We start from the raw sequence: 19,674 nt of genomic DNA, 5'->3' as shown, positions 1-19,674 counted from the left end.
AAAGAGATGATGGCCTTCCCACAGACCCTAGGCAGAGCGGCCACTCATGACGGCTCCCCAGCCTGTGAGAGAGGCATCCATCGTTAGCGTTACGCGACGACAAGGAGCCCCTAACATCGGGCCTTGAACCAGGAACCAACGTTTCTTCCACGTGTCTAAGGCATTACGTGTCTTACGTAAGCATCGCTGCATGACCTTGATCATGCGAAGCGGATTCCCCTCGGGGAAAATCCTTTGGTTCTGAGCCACCACTGCAAGTGTCTCATGTACAGCAGGCCAAAAGGTATCACGTTGTACGCCGCTGCCATCAGGCCCAACAGCCTCTGAAACTGTTTGACAGTGAGTGACTGGCCTTCTCTTACCCTCGGGACTGTCCGGAGGATTGACTCGATTCGAGCAGGAGACAGACGTGCCTGCATCGAGGTTGAGTCCCACACCACGCCTAAATAAGTGGTTTTCTGTAGTGGAGAAAGTACACTCTTCTTGGCATTTAGTCTTAACCCCAGCTCTCTCATATGGATTGAGCTAGTATTAATTAATCGACGATATAATTGAGTATGCGGATGCCCTGGAGTCGCAGTGGAGCCAGAGCAGCATCCACACACTTCGTGAAAGTGCGGGGTGAGAGTGACAGGCCGAAGGGAAGAACTCGATATTGGTATGCTTGGCCCCCGAAAGCAAACCTCAGGAGCGCCAGCCTGACCTACCGCCGTATAAGCTTTCCCAACCAGACTCGATGTAAGCCTAACATTCCTGGTGGGAAGCTTCGGGGCTTCAGGGACGATGCTGAGGATGGGGAGAGATAGCTCGCAAGCGTCTGCTCCACCATTGGCATCGCCCCATATCCCTTATCATTCAGCCCCACGATGTTCTTTTGAATAATTCGAGACTGTGGGGCTGTAATACGGGATGAGTACGGTTTCTCCCACGATCTTGACACCTCCATTCTTCTTAGCATGGAGATTGGGGGAAAACGGAAGGCCCCCGTCATGAAGGCTGTGATCTGGATTCAGAAAATGCTCATCTAATTATTTTTAGGACGAGCGTCCTGTTTCTAGGCTGGCCAAAAGATTTTTTATTTTTAGCGAATGCACGAAACACACCCCATAATCACGAATCACACCTCATACGCAAGTCTCGACACTCATCACATCCACCTCCTCGGAGGAAGATAGATGAAGCGTCTGGCTCTCTCTCTCTCTGGGGGGGGGGGAGAAACCGCAGCGTGGGCTTCCGAACACTGAGAGAGAGAGCCGCGGATCTAGCGGGTGAGGACCGAGAAAAGGACGAGCCCGTCTCGGATCCCTCCGCTAAATCCACCCGCGATCCCCACGACAACAGTCTGCTCTGTGCCTCGGCAACAGCGGGACCTCTGCCAGCGGGATCGCGAGCCTGGCCGCTCTCATTAAACACAGCCAGGCGAGAGTGGAGCATGCGCAGCGAGAGTAACTCGCAGTGATGACAATGAGCTCCTCGAAAGCTGACCGTGCATGCTCTGCTCCCAAACAAACGACACAAATCGTGTGTATCCCCCGCCGCCAGACATCGTGGGCAGGGAGGAACACAGCGTTTATAATGCCATTCGCTCGCCATAGACTTTTTCATAATTGTTTTTTATATATGTTTGTGCGGACAGACAACAGTAAATAGACAAACACATACACAGAGCGCTACTGAAGAGCAGAAGCTGGTTTGAGCTCTGCTGGATGCGGTTTTATACATTCTGGTGCTTACGTCACCCCGCTCGTGACGTCTCGCTGCTCCATTGGACTGATTTGACACGTGCTTCAGAACGCGGTCACGCAAGGGCGTTCCCAAAGCGACTCTATGCAGCGTCTCGTTCCTGAAGGGGAAACGGTTTTCTGAAACAGTAGTGATAGCTGTGTTGCAAGTATGCTGATCTTCAATCTGTAATCTGTAGGGTATTTTATGCTGTCTCTTTTCAGATAATAGCATATCAGCCGTATGGCCGTTCTGTGGACTGGTGGGCTTATGGAGTGCTGCTGTACGAGATGCTGGCGGGACAGGTGAGTTCACATGTGTATAACCATCAAGTCCTACATTGCCAACTGTTACCTTCTGCCAGTCTTATAATACAGGTGTAGCTTTGTTGTAATATAGTTTGTAGTACGTGGTCATGTGTGTTTTTATGGTTTTAAACATAATTTAACAGAAATTATCCACATATAATATTGACACCAGCTGCTGTACCCAGAGAGGGGTACACCTCTGGGTAAAATGCACCTCTTCACATCCACAACCTGTTTTTAGAGAATCCATATCATAAATTTAAATCATACATCTTATCATAATAAATATCTTTTATTAGGTTATTTTCTGTTATAAGTAGAATTATATAAATGTTTTTTAAGCATTCTGGTGGTACCAGTTTTCAGTGATGTATCAAGATGATAATATCATGGTATTTAAATGGTACTATAAGGTCCTTCGAATCATACAATGGTATTACCACTCTGTCATTTTGATCTTTACTTTACTTTACTTTTTCCCATGGTATATTTTATGCTAGCGCAGTTGTACTTTTTGTAAGGGTAAGCTTAATTTAAATTCTATAATGCCACATGTGAAGAGTGCAAGTGTTTCCACATTTATATATCAGGATATATACTTAATATTCATTTTAATTTCATGTTGAATATGTTCTCTTTTTTCTCTCTCTCTCTTCTCAGCCTCCATTTGATGGTGAGGATGAAGACGAACTTTTTCAGTCCATTATGGAGCACAACGTCTCCTACCCTAAATCCATGTCCAAAGAAGCAGTTTCCATCTGCAAAGGGGTAAGTTCTGACACATAAAGGCAGAATGTTTCAGATTCTAAAGCCCAACTGAACCAGTATGACTTCTCTTTTTGATTCAATATTTTCACTGTGGAGAGAGAAAATCTGGGGGGAAAAGGAGGATTTTTGGTCTCTAGTTAGTTAAGAACAAGGAACAAAAATTCACCAATACATTATTCATCTATTTTGATGTCTCTATTTTTCATCTTAGCCTCTGAAAATAGTTGTAGACTTCTTGACTGAATAGTTTAAGACTTTGCATTCTCCAGAACAATGGATGTTTGTGGCTGAGACCAGAAAGTACTCATTTAATACCTGACAAATGAGGAGGATATATCTCAGAAGAAGAGACCTGGGTCATTCCAAAAACCAGTTCATAGGTTCCCATGAATCCAAGATAATTCCTACAGAAATACACTGACATTTGATATCAGTATATCTTAAATTACGTTCACTGAAAGTTATTGAAATGTATAGAACAGAAGAAAATGTATTTTGTACTCTTATCACTTCTTTTACTCACTCATATTACATGCATCTGCTCAGAAATCCACTGCCCATCAGAAATTCACTGCAGGAGCTGATCCAATTTAGATAAAAACACACAAACCTGGTTTAATTTTGAATAAATGTCTTGAGGTTTCATTTGCCATGAATGCAGTGTTATTGGATTCATCTTCCGTCTGACTAAAGACCAAAACTTTTAACTGTTTTGCCTTGCCAGATTTTTAGAGTGAGAGTGAAACAGACCGTTTCTTCTTTAGTTAACTACTGTGGTAAATCAGAAATACATATTATTTTCATCATTTTCACTAACATCAACAAAGACGTGACTAGATTTCATATTTTCTCTTTAATATAGTATTTCAGCAATTGCTGTTTCCAGAACATCTTAACATTTTGTTTTCAGTGACCTATAACCTGACAAAAAATAATTTAAAAAATACTGTTGATACATACATTCGATACATTCATTAATAAATCCTATTTTCTTTTAAGCAGTACAAACCAGCACACTATTTAGCAGAAATAAAGCAATTATATGACATATCTGAACACTCACATTACATTCTCTCACAACTTCTCAGTTTAAGTGCAAGTTAGTACAGTCTGAATCTATACATTGTTAACATTTAACATTTGACATTTCACTTTTCTTGTTCAAACAAACAAACATTACAATATCTTAGTCTGAATCAAAAGACAATGATAAAATGACAGGTACATGAATGAACCATTTCAGAAGATATTGCCTTCAATAAAAAGGAAATATCTTGAGAAATAAAGTTTTTTCACATATTTATTTTTTCTGTGTACTTTTCAGGTACTTTCAGGAATACCACAGTAATACCATAATACTTTTTGCAATTTTTATTGTAAGAACATCCTGCTAGGTAAAGAATAATGGTGCAAGCAGGACACAGCACAGCTGATGATTTGTATCATCACACACTGTCTCACTTTTATAATGTTCTCTATCACCTTCTGTCTTTTTGTCAGTAGTAGAGCTATAAGTTCATCTGTTTTCATTTCTGGGTGTTTTGAGATTTGTGTGTGTGTCTTATAAACTGTGCCGCTTACTAATGGATACATAGTGGTTGTCTGAAGCTGACCTAGAAAAGCCCAGGACTATAGAGGGATAATTAATTAGAAATTTACCTGAAATCAATTTTCCTGGCAAATTTAAGTCACCATTTAATAATGAAAACATGAAAACTTTCTCTTTAGTTAGCAGGCTGTTAAAATTAGTTATTCTTAGAGCCATGTAGCTGTTGGAATTGCCAAAGTTTGTAAAGTTCTTTGCATCATGTTGGGTCTGTGAAATATTCTGTAACAGTTTACTTTAAGGACCAATTAACTAGTTGCTTATTAGCATGCATATTACTAGCATATTGGCTGTTCATTAGTACATATAAAGCACATATTAATGCCTTATTCTGCATGATTATATTTTAGATTGCTTAATCCTACCCAATACCTAAAATTAACAACTGCCTTACTAACTATTAATTAGCAGCAAATTAGGAGTTTATTGAGGCAAAAGTCATAGTTAATAGTTAGTTAAAAGTGAGAATTGGTCCCCAAACTAGTGTGATCAAATATTAGTCCCAAAAAACCAACAAACAGATTTTAGCGTTACTATTTGAGTTTACACATCTTTATCTGCAGTTTAGATCCATCATGACCATGGAGAATGAGTATGTCTTGAAGGTGGTTAGCTGTTAGGGTTATCTTTTATTTATGACTTCATATTAAGAAACTACACAGAATAAATGGAAAATGAAATGATGACCAGTTACACTTTCACAATAGACATTTATATGCAATTGAACCTAGACTAATTGTTAACAAAAAGTTCATTGTTGACTTAATGTTCATGTCCATGCAATTGGTCTACCCATATTTGAAATTGTGTTATCATGAAATTTAAAGATTAGCATATGCCTGTAAACTGAAAACTTTTTTTTAGTTCTAGAAATATACAGTATATTATGTGCTAATTTTATGACTGTCAAATTAAGCCTTTTTCTGTTTAGACAATAATGATTATATTTTGTCTTGTGTCTCAGCTGATGACAAAACACTCTTCAAAGCGTCTGGGCTGCAGCCCAGAGGGGGAAAGAGATATTAGGGAACATGCTTTCTTCCGTCGGATTGACTGGGAACGCCTGGAAAACAGAGAAATACAGCCTCCATTCAAACCCAAAGTGGTAAGAAAATCCATTCAGGTCTATTCATTTCCCACTCACGTATGTATTTATCATATACTGATGAAAAAACTAAGAGCTCTTGCTGGGTTTTAATGACTGAAAGTTTTAATGGTGAAGTGGCCCTGAAAAGGCATGAATATTAAAATATTGCAAAATAATTATGGTGATTAATTAAGATACAGGAGAGTAAAAGTTATTATATTTCTGTATATTTCATGTTTGCCAGAAATTCACTTTAGAAAATGGTGACAGTGTTTCAGGTATTATGGGATGGAAAATTGGTGCCTGTACTATGTATAGCTGTATATTTTATAAAGTGATATGTTAATATAATAGTCTACTTGAACTACCAAAACCATTTTTACCTAAGAATGCACTGATAACCACCATGATAATACAGGCGGTACAATATGTGCACTGTCCATAAAATGTTTTACTTCCAAAATTATAAAAGTAACAATCACATAACAATCATGACAGTATGTAACAGTAAAATTACAGTAATGTTCACAGTATATGGTAAAGTAACTTTATTAAGTATATAAAGTTAACCAATTACCAGGTTTTATAACATTTATAACATATACTATAACATTTTTTTCTGTAAAAATTACAATGCAATGAAAACCAATGACACTAATGTGTGATCATCTGTCTGTCCTGGTGAATGCTTATTGCTATTTATAAGTTCTGTGCCTTCTGATATTTGTTCTAATAATTCTAGTTTTCACTGTTTTTGTTTTTGTTTTGTTTTTTTAAACATGTTACGTGAAACATGTTATGAATTGGTATTGCCTTTCTGAGACAGCGCCTGTGGAGGAAGTGAGAATATTTTGCCGAGATAGAGCCATTTGTCATATTAAATAGCTTAGATTGTCCTTGTTGTGTGGGTGGGTGTGTGTGTGTGTGCCTGTGTGTGTGTGTGTTGTATGAGTGGGAGAGAGCGAGAGAGAGAGAGAGAGAGGGATGAGCTGAAAAAGCAGTCTGCATACATATATATATATGACTTCTAAAGTGGGTCATACTGTAGTTGTTTCCCCTTCACAAACACACATGCTCTTCCACACATATATCTTTGAATAGGCCATTCTGTCACATCACTGGGGACAAAAAGAAGAGAAGGGTTAGTTTGTCTCGAGTACTTGTTTCTTATGATGTCCTATTTTTTGTCTTCTGTGCTAGTGTGAGTGTGTTATGAACATCACCTGTCACTTTTAATATTTTTGTTTGTTTGTTTTCAACAATTGTCTGATGTCCCCTCAGGACATCCTGAAGCTGAACTGCAGCTTCCTCTCATGGTCAAAAGTAGGCCAGAGACAGAGCCCATCTCCCTTTCACACTAATGGTGGGGGTTAAACAGGCTTAATTCAGCACAGCTACCATTTTAAACATTTAGCCAATCATTAGTTCCACTGCTGACGTAGGAAGTGCCCTACATGGACCTCTGTGTCTGACAAATGGCTTTTTATGGTCTCTGTGTTTGTGTGTGATTATGACAGTTGCAACTTTAATTGATCTGCCTGCTTGTTAGAACACAACCAGATAGAATCCCCCTCAGTGTCTCATCATTCACATATGATGGGAAGATCTTCCTCATAAGAGAGCATGACAAGGCATTTACATTTGACCATTTCTCTCAGTTTTTGAGTCACCATTCATCTCTCCTTTCAAATATCATACAAGGGGGAGGGTTGTCTTCTATTTTAAGGCACATCTTGAGCTGCATGTCTTATAGAATCTGGCAGCTTTACAAAAGGAAAGTCCATATCCTTTCTTTCTTGTAACTGTTTGTGTACATTAAATTTCGGACGTCAGTCGATTAAAGATATTTTTTAATTACATGGTATGCCAATTAATTGATCAAAGTAATCACAAATCACTTAGATCAGTCTGCACTATCTTTTAGTTGTTGGTCTGTGTACACATGCATGAAATGGCTGCTGTGTCACTTTTTGCAGTTTTTGAACTGCTTCGATGGAGGGAAAATTCTTTTACGAACAGGGGCATGGTTAAAAGTATTACTTTTGTTCACACACATATTTTTAAATAATTCTTTGTAATTCATTATTGTGTTAAATTGACAGCCTTCTTTTAAACATTGAGTGAAGTCATACAAGTAAATGTTGTTCTTGTGTTAAAACAAAAAGGATCTGTAACCTGTACACCTTATAAGCCACACATGTATATATATCATTGATGAGGAGCTTTGAATAATTTATTCATCATAATAATAGGGTTATTATAAATGTGCACATGGTATGGAGGTTAAAGAAGTATACTAAATTATAGATTGAGTGCCAGGTATTAATGTTCCTTCTACTTACAGTAGTTTAGTTAATTTGTCAAGATGCTTATGAGGTGTAGAAGTACTCGTGAGCCTGTCATGGAAAATATGAAAGATACAAACACCAACCAAACATAAAACAGTCTAACTTTAAACTACACTCTAAAAAATGCTGGGTTGTTTCAACCCAATGTTGGGTCAAATATGGACTAACCCAACTGTTGGGTTAAATTTTGGTTACATTTTTAAATTAGCTTTTTAACCAAACAGTTGGGTTGAAACAACCCAGCATTTTTTAGAGTGCATGTTTGTTGTCTGCGTTACAATGTGTGTTTTACGAACCTTGGACTGTGTCATCTGTGTCTGTATGTGATATGATTAACACTACATGGTTGTAGTGTTACAATAAACTGTGTCAAAAGTAATCTTTATTGTAATCTATCTCTCTCTCTCGCTACCTTTTTTTAATAGTGTGGAAAGGGGGCAGAGAACTTTGACAAGTTCTTCACACGCACACAGCCACAACTGACCCCTCCTGATGAGCTGGTTATCGCCAACATCGACCAGGCTGAATTTGATGGATTTTCCTTCATCAACCTTCAATTCATCCATCCCTCCATCATCAACAGTGAATAAAATGGGAAAAAGAGGGAATGAATGTGAATCTACCTACTACCCCAAAACTCTGCCCTTGCCTTTACCCTTTTATCTAACAAATGTTAAATCAAAACCACAACTCGCGTCTTAAATTATGTCCAGTCTTTTTTTTTTGTTTTGTTTAAAAATCTAGCAATTCTTCTTCACTTTTTTCACATCATTTCAATGTAGGCCAGTCGAAGAGTTTACCTTAATGATTGAAAATTGATTGAGAGATTTTTTTTAACACTTAAACTCTGGTTAGGAAGGGCTGTTTACATTACAAACTGTTTGTTTGACTTAGTGCAGACCAGTATTTAAAAGTCTAGGACGCCATATTATCTCAAGCCACTGGTGGCTGACACAGCATGATCTTGCCACATCTGCCCAAAGCCCCATAACAGATATAGAGTTGTGTGCTTCCTAAGACTTCCCAAGTCTTCCCATTCAGGATTTCTAAAGGTAATCGCCAAAGCCAATGGGGTTTCTGCCTTCCCCGTAGTACTATACCAATTTATCTATTTACAGAATTATTCTGGTGTCAGTTTAAGTACTCACTTTTTGGAGTCTCCAGTGTTTTCTCATTGTAAGTATCGTTAAATGTTTTAAATAAAATACTAAACATTTCTAAGTGTAATATTTGCACATATTTCGGGTATGACATGACAACTTGGCACTCCAGTTTAACACTTGTTTGCATTTTCTGTTTGTTCTATGGTAAAAAATAATAATAAGCGTGCCAAGAGTTTCTACAATCCACAATCAGAGCTTTGGATGCGTGAGATGTTATGAAAGGTTTCATGTTTCAAGGGTTTTATGTTTAATGCGTTTTATCTCACAGTAAACACATATACACTTTTACCCATAAAAATGACAATAATAAAGGTATTACCTCGTTATCCATTTAATTCACCAAATGTTTTTAAAATATCCTCTTTTTTTCCATAGTAGAAAATATCCTGTGAACATGAGAAAATTTTGTGCATGTGTGTGTTTCAGTAATGAGAGATATTATGAGAGGAAGAAATATTGAAGTGTTGGCATTTATGTCAAGCTCTGATTATGTTGTTCTCAAATTCTCATTGTCTGCATATAAGTAAATATTGAATACTAAATGTTCATCTCTGCTATATCTGCAGAAGGACATTTACATCATTGTTTGGATTTAACATAATTGACGGTAAAATGTAACATCGTTATGTCATATTTCTCCTCTTGCTGCTTCAACATTTTGGTTATATTTAATAATACATGCTATTTAAACAGTATAAGAACCTTTTATACCAATTAAATGTGACTTCAATACATTACAAAGGTGACATTTCTGTGTTATTAGGGCAAATTTACAACTGAGGGAAAATAATGAAAGCAAGTTTGCATTAACTCTTAAGGAAATAGCTCAAAAATGGAAATTCTGTCATTGTTTACTCACCCTCAAGTTGTTCCGAACCTGTATGAGTTTCTTTATTATGTTGAACTCAAAAGAAGATATTTTGAAGAACGTTGGTAACCAAACAGTTGTCAGTAGCCATTAACCTCCATAGAATTTGTCCCCCTTAATATGGATGTCAATGGCTGCTGGAATCTGTTTGGTTTACAGCATGAGTAAATGACAGAATTTTCATTTTTGGTGAACTGTCCCTTTACCTAAAACTGAAGTACAATTATTAGCTGGTTTAAATGTTTTTAGTAACTTTAATAGTCCACATTTTAATTATCATTGTCCCTTTTAAATGTGTAATTTTGTATTAACCACATCATTACACAGTCAGCTACTATAATGCTATTATTCAGGTAGATATTTGTGTAATTGTTATCATTGGTGTGTACTGTTGTAGACATTGTAATATGACATGGAAATGACCTTGTACTTTGCATAATGAAATCCTTTACAAATGTGCTTTCGCCATTCGATTTTTCAACTGTACTTTGTCAAAACACCTTTGCTTTTGGCTGTTATGTGTGACCTGATCGGATTCCATTTTAAAGTGTGAGCTGATTGGCTGCTGGCATCCTACTATGGTCTGATAACTTGCCTTTGCTTGCATGTTTTGGTATGAAAAGGATCCACTTGAAAAGATGTGTGTGTATTTATGAGGAATGTTTTGTTATCAATGGAATATAAAATTGAGATTATAAGCTTATTACAGCATGGAGTATGAACAAGCCAGATACATATGATACATTTATCTCCATTCACATATTTAATAGTGTAACTCTCAATTTCAATTATTTTAATGTCTTGATATTGTAGTTTGTGATATTCTGTATGTTCTTCTTCCCATCTTTTTCTGCTGTTAGAAGTAATGCAAATTATGTAATACATTTCAGAATTAGATGAAAATCACACATGGTACAATCGGCTTGTTTAGATTTTAGATCACAGGTGTCAGTTTTCTTCTAGCACTAATATACTTGCCAGTTTGATATTTTTCCCCTCTTTTTTGTCACGTAACAGCAAATATATGGAAATTTGGCACCATTCCTGTAGTTTAGATCAGCTCACTTATGTCTTCTCTTTTATTTCTGTGGATTTAATAATGTTGATCTTGCCGTAAAATCCCATCAGTGCTAAAAACATCTGTTGAAATCATATGCAAACTCCCATCTTTCTTTTCTTGGATCTTTCCAAAAACCTGCTTTGTATCAGTGCCATACTGAACCCAGCAGGACCATTGTTGCACTAACTGCGTAGCCACAACGATGTTTGCCAGAACTGAATCCAGTATTTTGAGCACTAGTCTCATGTAGCTGTACTGTTAACTGAATGCGGTTACTGCTCTTGAGATCGCAACAGAGCATCTCTTGCTTTGTGTATCTGACATTCAATCATGTGTACTACCTTGGCTGTTGTAAAGAAAGTTGCATAGCCATTTTTTAAAAACAGGTTTAACATGGCATGCTTTGAGTTTCCTCTACTGTAAGATGATCCATCTGCCTTACCCAATTCTTTCTATTCCTGTGCTGCTTAATTAAAGATTGAATACATGAGCAAATGGATGATATGAATGAAAATGGATGAATATTAACATTATTGCTTGTTTGCCTCAGTTGTTTAGCTTTCCCTTGCAGGAAAATTTCACCCAAAATTTGGAACGTTTGTCATCATTTACTCACCCTCATGATGTTCAAAATCTGCATGACTTTTTTATTCTGTGGAACACAAAAGATATTTTGAAGATTGTTAGTAGCCAAAACCGTTTTGGTTACCATTGTATAAAAAATATTGATATGTTTATTAGAATATCTTCTTCCACACAAGATAGAAAGTCATACAGGTTTGGAAAGACATGGGAGTGAGTAAATGACAGAATGGGGTGAACTATCCCTTTAAATGTACTGTATCTGCTTCTTTAGTCATCTCTTGTCATCAATTATAATTGTTAATTAATTACACCCATATTATAAAAAACACGGTGGAATTACCTTTCCCAATTAGTCAGCATTTCATGTTTGTTCCGGTACTATTAAGTTTTGTGTTTGTCGAAGAGGAGAGCAAGAACTTTGCTCCTCATTTTATCATACTATTTTTTCATTACTTTGTGTTGTTCTTTATGTGTAGATTGGATGGTACATCACCCTGTTGTCCTTTTGCTTTGTGTGATTCAGTCCACCTGTTTTATTTCCATCTGTTGAATTTTTCATTTTCATTTAGAGGACAAAATCAACAGAATGCCTTATTTTGCTCCCTTTGTCTCTCAAATAGCAAGGTCCTGAATTGAACCCAAAGCACTATCTCTGTTCTTATACATAATATTGATCCATAACATATAAATAAACCCAAGTAAAATGTATTTTGTAGCAGTGTATGTTAGCCCTGCCTTTGTTGTCTTAACAGAATATATGCTTTTCCATGCAATCCTTGTTGCCATTTATACCTAATGTATGATATTGCTAATAAAGAAGGGAAAATGTAACTCAAGTCTGCTGATGTCCCTTATTGAAGATGAAGCTGACACTGACTGTGGTGATCTGTTATCGTGTCTCATGCACCAGAGCAAGGTGCAGATAAAAAAAAAATTATGCTAACAGAGTCAAAAGAAGCATAAAATGGTCATTCTATATATTTTAACCAGAAGCTCAGGACATCCCTGTTAAAAAAACAAACCTAACCAGCATATGCTGTTTTTTTCAACAGGAATTGTCAGTCGTCTTACCAGCACATTTACAGTAGACCAACAGGATTTTTCCATTGACACATTCACAGAAAAATATTTTTATTTGCATTTAACACTCAATCAAAATTTCACACTGCTATGGATGAAAACTCTATGCAGACCATATACAAGTTTTGTATGTGTGTCTGTTTGTCCAGAAGCATCTGTGTGTGGGTCTTTCCAATTATTCATGAGATTATATATGGATAAGATTTCCACAGACCATATAAACCTCAACATCCATAATAAAGTCTCAAGTGGTGCATCCATGGACCATTTACGCGGAGGAAAACGAGTCTGTGAGGGATATATTTACATTCTTTACGATGGCACGCACTGCCTTATAAAGGTCCTAGATTTCATAATTTTCACAACTCGCAACTTTAAAAACTGTTTTGTTGAGTTTTGTCTACTCTTTACGATGGCACGCACTGCCTTATAAAGGTCCTAGATTTCATCATTTTCACAACTCGCAACTTTAAAAACTGTTTTGTTGAGTTTTGTCTACGGGTTTGTGTGTGTGTGTGTGTGTGTGTGTGTGATTCGTTTTAGCGGTTTCAGATTTACCCGACCCTACACATCAAGCTCAAAAAAATGATCAAACGTTAAAGTTTATGGCATTAATCAGCCTCTGCAACACCCATAACACATTACCCCAAATACAACATCCAACATCCTTAACATAACAACAGTCATGGCACAGACTACATCATCTACCTCAAACCAATAATACAAGAGCAATGACAAGTACGCATACAAACAGTCGTTGTGTCGTTGTCGGTCCGTGACCCGTCAGTGACCCGTCAGTGACGTGCAGAGAGGGAGACAGATGTTAGAGCATCAGCAACACTAAGCCCAGCATGATGTGAAACGCGTCTCACCATATACATGTGTGACGGGTTTTAGAGGTTCGTCTGACTTTCTGCGATGAGATAAAGGCTGTTGAACATTTGCGTGAGAAGAGTTGAAGAACGCGCGCTTCACAGGCACGTCTCAGCGCAGGTAGGCTATGTGGAACTAATAATAACTGTTGTGTGCGTTTGATAATATGAGCTCATGTGCAGATTTAAACATGCTGTAACATTTGACAAGACTCGTTCAAAAACCACTGAACATCAATGTAATCCACGTTTTCTTGTTACATTTCTCATTGTATCAGAAACTTTTTTCACGGATTTGATTTGCTGCACGAATAAAACATATAACAGGTACTTGAAGACCAACAACACATTGTTGAGTCGACACGGCTAATAAATACAGCAAATACACATTAAATAAACTACTGTTAATTCATAGAACATTTTATTATTTATTTGTATTATTTATTATTATAGGCTAGATGTTTTTACATTAAAATATTTAGTCTATATTTTATAGGAAAAAATATACGTGGAGTAGGCTACGCTGAAGAGAGAATAGATGATGGCTGCCACAGCTCACAGTGAATTGTCGTTGAAAGCGGGTTCACCGCTTCAGTAACCAAGGACAGTTTCCCTCTGTCTGGGAGCCTCTGAAGTGGGCTAATAGTTTGCTGTCATTCCGAATTTTGCTGCGTGTATTCTTTCCCTCTCTTCCCTCTCAGTTTTACGCTGCAATGTCATATAGCCTATGCCGCCGTCTAATCATTATCCGTTACTCTTAATTAACAACTACTAACATTGTTTTTACTAACATGTTTGTGTGTGTGTGTGTGTGTGTGTGTGTGTACCTGGTATTCCCTAGGTTATGGGGAGCAAATGTCCCTACAAGTATAGTAAAACCGGTCAATTGTGACGTTTTTTTTTTGGTTGTTTTATTTTTGGTCCCCAAGAGGAAACAAGCTTATAACACAGAACAGAGTTTTTTGAAAATCTAAAAATGCAGACAATTTTTGTGAGTGGTAGGTTTAGGGTTAATGGGTAGGGTAAAGGAGATATAGAAAATGCATCTTGTACAGTAGAAAAACAATTACATCTATGGAATGTCACCATAATGATAGGAATAGGCTACCAGTGTGTGTGTGGCCTACAATATCCCAGTGTTTTGTATCCTATATCCAGAGCAATATGGGGTGCCAATTTATCAGTAGCCTATATACAGGGGCGCCGCTAGCAATTTTGGGTTTATCAATCATGATCTTACTCAGCTAATGTGACTATTAGCTTAACAGCTGTATTCCTTGTTTGCTAGCTACCTATGCACATACAGCATACAATGTTAAAAATGTTCTACATTATGAACCTTAACCCAAAAAACCTTTAGCTTCATACACAGTAGATAATTGTGACCCTGCCTGTGGAAACCCAGCTAAAGTATTTTTTTAACAGTGGATGAGTAATTCACTCCTTGATTTGCTTAATAAAATCCTCCTTTGAGATCGTTTTGACAGACATGTTTATCGTGTATTATTTTCAACGTGTTTATTGCTAAGTTTAGTGTGGCAAAATAGAAGTGCTGCCGTAATTTGCGTGCAGTGTATCTGGTTGCCATGACAACCTCAAAATAAAATCCTCCTTTGAGATCGTTTTGACAGACATGTTTATCGTGTATTATTTTCAACGTGTTTATTGCTAAGTTTAGTGTGGCAAAATAGAAGTGCTGCCGTAATTTGCGTGCGGTGTATCTGGTTGCCATGACAACCTCACGCGCTTCTTGCTGCTGCTCTATGTAATCAGAGTGTGAATTTGTAGATTTTCTATAGCAAAACTAAAATGTGTTTAAAAGTGCGACTGACCAAATCGTCCGGCTCGGTTTGCCCCCCCCCCCTCGAACTCGAAGGCATCTCTAACTTGACAGTTTACTATCTGATATCACTCAGTGACTCTAGGCTACATAGAACGGGACGAAACCATGCAATGAATGGGGGGAGATAATTTTGTCGGAAATGCAGAAATAAGCCATAATTTTGTTTTATTTGTAAGTCTTTGGTAGATACATTTATAATTTCTATTACATTACTACTACTATTGTTACTACTAATAAAACAGATCTCTGGGGGCCCCAAAAGTTCAAAAAAATTCAAACAAGTCATTTGTGTGAACACATATTGAAACATTAAAAAAATAAAGTTATTTGTGTGAAAGCATTTAATTCACTTAAGTTAATGGTACGTGTTTGTGGTCACAGTTTCATTCATGGATCCTTATGTCATATACGACTGACTGACCAATATTGACTAGCCTACAACTTGGATATGATTCCTAAAAGTTTCACAACTACAGCACACATTACAGACATTGATGCACAAACGCGGATATGTTCTACATGTCTACAGTATAGAATGAATAAACCAGTCTTATAAACTCCTTGATTTCGCTTAAGCAACTTTAAATATAATATGCATGCACAATAAACTATTGTAAAATTTATTTACATCACTTGACAGAAACATTTTTGCAGGTTTTTAAAAAATGTAAATTAATAACAGTCATAATAAGCATATTCCAGTACGCGTCTCAGGCTTGCACAGTATCGTCAACTCACTCATCAGAATCTTCGATAATCCTCTGCAAACTTTGCCACGGCTCATTCGGTTCTTGTTGAGTCCTCGGTAATCCTTGGTAAACTTCGACAGTTGGTTGAACCGGCTCAATCGGTTCGTTTTTGGTGATTTTCCACTGTGTGGTACGGTACGGCTCGGCTTGGCATGGCTCGGCTTGGCTCGGTTTGCGTTTCCACTGCAGTTTAGTATGGCTTTAGAATGGGCGGGATTATTCACATGTCGTTATAGTTGCGCCGCCTCTACTGCCGCGACTCCTAAAAAACTTTTTCATTCCGCGTTGCCCCATCAAGCTCTCACTGGATCCGCTCTTCTGCTATCAACGAGAGGAATGTCAAGTCAAGTCAAGTCAAGTCCCCTTTATTTATATTGCGCTTTTAACAATACAGATTGTGTCAAAGCAACTGTACAACATTAATTAGGAAAATAGTGTGTCAATAATGCAAAATGACAATAGTAAACACAAATTTTTCAGTTAAAGGCAGTTCATCATTGAATTCAGTGATGTCATCATCCAGCTCAGTTCAGTTTAAATAGTATCTGTGCAATCAAGTCAACGATATCGCTGGAAATGAAGTGTCCCCAACTAAGCAAGCCAGAGGCGACAGCGGCAAGGAACCAAAACTCCATCGGTGACAGTATGGAGAAAAAACCTTGGGAGAAACCAGGCTCAGTCAGGGAGCCAGTTCTCCTCTGGCCAGACAAAACCAGCAGTTCAATTCCAGGCTGCAGCAAAGTCACATTGTGCAGAGGACTCAACTAGCTCCTGTGGTCTTGTCCCGGTAACCGTCTGAGACAAGGTCTTTACTGGGGATCTGTATCTGGGGCTCATCTAGTTGTCCTGGTCTCTGCTGAGGGGTTGTAGAGGTCCTCTCTAGGTGCTGATCCACCATCTGGTCTGGATACGTACTGGATCCGGGTGACTGCAGTGACCATCTGATCTGGATACAGACCGGATCTGGTGGCTACGGTGCCCTCGGAATAAGATAGAAGCAGACTAATATTAGCGTAGATGCCATTCTTCTAGCGATGTAGCAAGTACATCGGGTGTTATGTGTTCCCGGTTCCGGTTGACCTAATTAATGTAGTCTAAAAATCCTTTAACAGATTTGAATATTAGAAATGTGTCAGTGTGTTATGTGTAAGCCAGGTTAAAGAGATGGGTCTTTAATCTAGTTTTAAATTGACAGAGTGTGTCCTCCCAAACAATGTTAGGTAGGTTATTCCAGAGTTTGGGCGCTAAATAGGAAAAGGATCTTCCGCCCACAGTTTATTTTGATATTCTAGGTATTATCAAATTGCTAGAGTTTTGAGAACGCAGCGTACGTGGAGGACTATAATGTTACAAGAGCTTGTTAAAATACTGAGGTGCTAAACCATTCAGGGCTTTATAAGTAATAAACAAGATTTTAAAATCGATATGATGTTTAATAGGTAGTCAGTGCAGTGTTGACAGAACCGGGCTAATATGGTCATACTTCCTGTTCTAGTAAGAACTCTAGCTGCTGCATTTTGGAGCAGCTTGACAACAATGGTACTAAAAGAGAAATGATAGTAATACTTTCTGTATTATTATTTGCTATGTACACTACCATTCAAAGGTTTGGGTTATTTTAAAGATCACCAAGACTGCATTTATTATCATTCATATCATTTATTCATCACAGAGTAAACACAAAAATACTGTAAAATATTATTATTTAAAATAATTGTTTTCTATTGAACTACATTTAATGTATCATTTACATTGTGATGCAAGGCTGAATTTTCAGCATCATTACTCTAGTCTTCAGTGTCACATGATCCATAATTTTTGTTTTTATAAAACATACTCCACACATTTTTTTAAATGTAATATTGAATATACTTAGTATTAAATAAATGACTGCTGGAAATGTTCATGCAACTGACCAGATATAGGCTCACGAGAATTAGCCAGAAATAATCTGAGGTCATCCGCCATTTCATCCACAACACTGACTGCGACGATACCTGGAACATATGCAAACATATGAACAGTCACACATATGCATACTTGCATGCATGCACAGAAAGACAATAATACGATCAATAGTCGTAAGCTATATTTACATATCTACAGCATATTATTGATGGTATACCATAACCACACTATCCCTTAAAAGTGTAATGTTGCATTTTAAAACACTGATAAATCGCATGTGACATTAGATTTTTTTCTCTTCAGAATGTTTTATCATATATGGATACTTTTTTGGTTATGCAGGTTCAGGAATTTCATGCATCTTTTTGCAAAACTTTTGTAAATACATTTGAACCTTGAGTTGTTACAGGACCGATAAGAACAGTTGGTATCGATGGCATAATGTATCATATTGTAATCTGTGGTTGATGTTCTTGTGTTTGGTTGTGATAATAAAAGGAGGATAGGAAAGAAAACTGTTATACTGTATCGCTACCTCCCCATCCATCTTTAATATCCACTCTCAGGTCATCAGAAGGTGGTGGACAGGACTGCAGCCTCCTCACGCACTGAGACTCAAAGTTTTCCAAAAACGCCACTGGAGCATTTTCCGCACACTGGCCCAGTCCAGCGTTCTGCTCACAAGACAACTGGGATTCATATTCATATCACATGCATTAATGTGCACACTCATATAAATTGATACATGCACTAGCAATGTTGCTGCATCTAACCTGTGGGATGGTGAAGTATTGGTCATCCTTAGTGAATATTGGATCCCCCTGGCGGTAGTTAATAGGAGGTACAGGAGCTGTCATCTGCAGGGCTTGGAATGATGGACTGGGCTTTGGAGAGCTGTAAAAACACATGCAAATGTAGAAAAATCACCAAACATTTTGGGATCAGTCATTTTTAATTAGCACTTTTATTTAGCAAGAATTAATTATATGCATTACATAGTTCTTTTGAAATTTCTGTTAATCAAAGAATCCTGATTAATCACAAGAAATGTTTGTTGAGTACTAAACCAGCATATTAGAATGATTTCTGAAGGATCATGTGTTACTGAAGACTGGAGTAATAGCTTCTGTATATTCAGCTTTAGGAATGAAGGAATGAATTACAATTTTAAATATAAAACAGAAAAGCATTATTTCAAATAATAATATTTCACAATATCAAGATTAAAAAATGCTTTCCGCTAGTTTTTCAAATTGGTATGTTTCGCCAGGCCGCAAAGAAATATAGAGCTGAGTATCATCAGCATAACAGTGAAAGCTAACACCGTGTTTCCTGATGATATCTCCCAAGGGTAACATGTACAGCGTGAAGAGTAACGGCCCTAGTACTGAGCCTTAATAATGAGTGTGCTCATTATACCACGGTGTCAGACTGTTTTCCTTAATCTTCCTTAAGCATAAAGGAGCAACTGTATCTAAAATGCTAGAAAAGAGAGAGTCCATAGTTTCTGTTACATCATCAAGTTGTTCTGAGGTTTTGGATATGCTAAGGAATTGGGATAAATCAGGAAGATTACTTACAAAGTAGTCTTTTGTGGTAGAAGTGATGGTTCTACCATACTTGTAACAAGGATTAGAATTTACAGTTTTAGCTATATGAAGTTTGCACAAGACTAAATAATGATCTGAGATATCATCGCTTGGCTGC

The 19,674-nt window shown here is 37.4% G+C and overlaps 3 protein-coding genes across 3 annotated transcripts in view; 2 read left to right on the top strand and 1 right to left on the bottom strand.

Moving 5' to 3' along the window:
- LOC107569462 (protein kinase C alpha type) overlaps positions 1-8,669 on the top strand; it is a 143,310-nt gene extending 134,641 nt beyond the window's left edge. Inside the window, exons 14-17 of the mRNA XM_016255561.1 lie at positions 1,947-2,027; positions 2,691-2,798; positions 5,369-5,509; positions 8,265-8,669. Coding sequence (XP_016111047.1) covers positions 1,947-2,027; positions 2,691-2,798; positions 5,369-5,509; positions 8,265-8,429 — 495 coding nt within the window. The 3' untranslated portion in view covers positions 8,430-8,669. The remainder of the gene's footprint in view (positions 1-1,946; positions 2,028-2,690; positions 2,799-5,368; positions 5,510-8,264) is intronic.
- A 2,533-nt stretch (positions 8,670-11,202) lies between these two features.
- Positions 11,203-19,674, bottom strand: part of LOC107569451 (tectonic-2-like) — a 14,103-nt gene continuing 5,631 nt past the window's right edge. The window contains exons 2-5 of the mRNA XM_016255554.1: positions 18,741-18,861; positions 18,503-18,656; positions 17,976-18,056; positions 11,203-11,276 (exon numbers count right to left, since the gene is read on the bottom strand). Of these exons, the coding sequence (XP_016111040.1) occupies positions 11,203-11,276; positions 17,976-18,056; positions 18,503-18,656; positions 18,741-18,861 (430 nt within the window). The remainder of the gene's footprint in view (positions 11,277-17,975; positions 18,057-18,502; positions 18,657-18,740; positions 18,862-19,674) is intronic.
- LOC107569463 (voltage-dependent calcium channel gamma-5 subunit-like) overlaps positions 13,413-19,674 on the top strand; it is a 31,260-nt gene continuing 24,998 nt past the window's right edge. The window contains exon 1 of the mRNA XM_016255562.1: positions 13,413-13,588. The gene's annotated coding sequence lies outside the window, so the exon portion shown is untranslated. The remainder of the gene's footprint in view (positions 13,589-19,674) is intronic.

Source organism: Sinocyclocheilus grahami, unplaced genomic scaffold (genome assembly GCF_001515645.1).
Source record: "Sinocyclocheilus grahami isolate Dianchi unplaced genomic scaffold, SAMN03320097.WGS_v1.1 scaffold1347.1, whole genome shotgun sequence".
Classification (NCBI taxonomy): Eukaryota; Metazoa; Chordata; class Actinopteri; order Cypriniformes; family Cyprinidae; genus Sinocyclocheilus; species Sinocyclocheilus grahami.
Note: the sequence above shows the minus strand (reverse complement) of the source record. Positions and strands in the feature narration are given on the sequence as shown.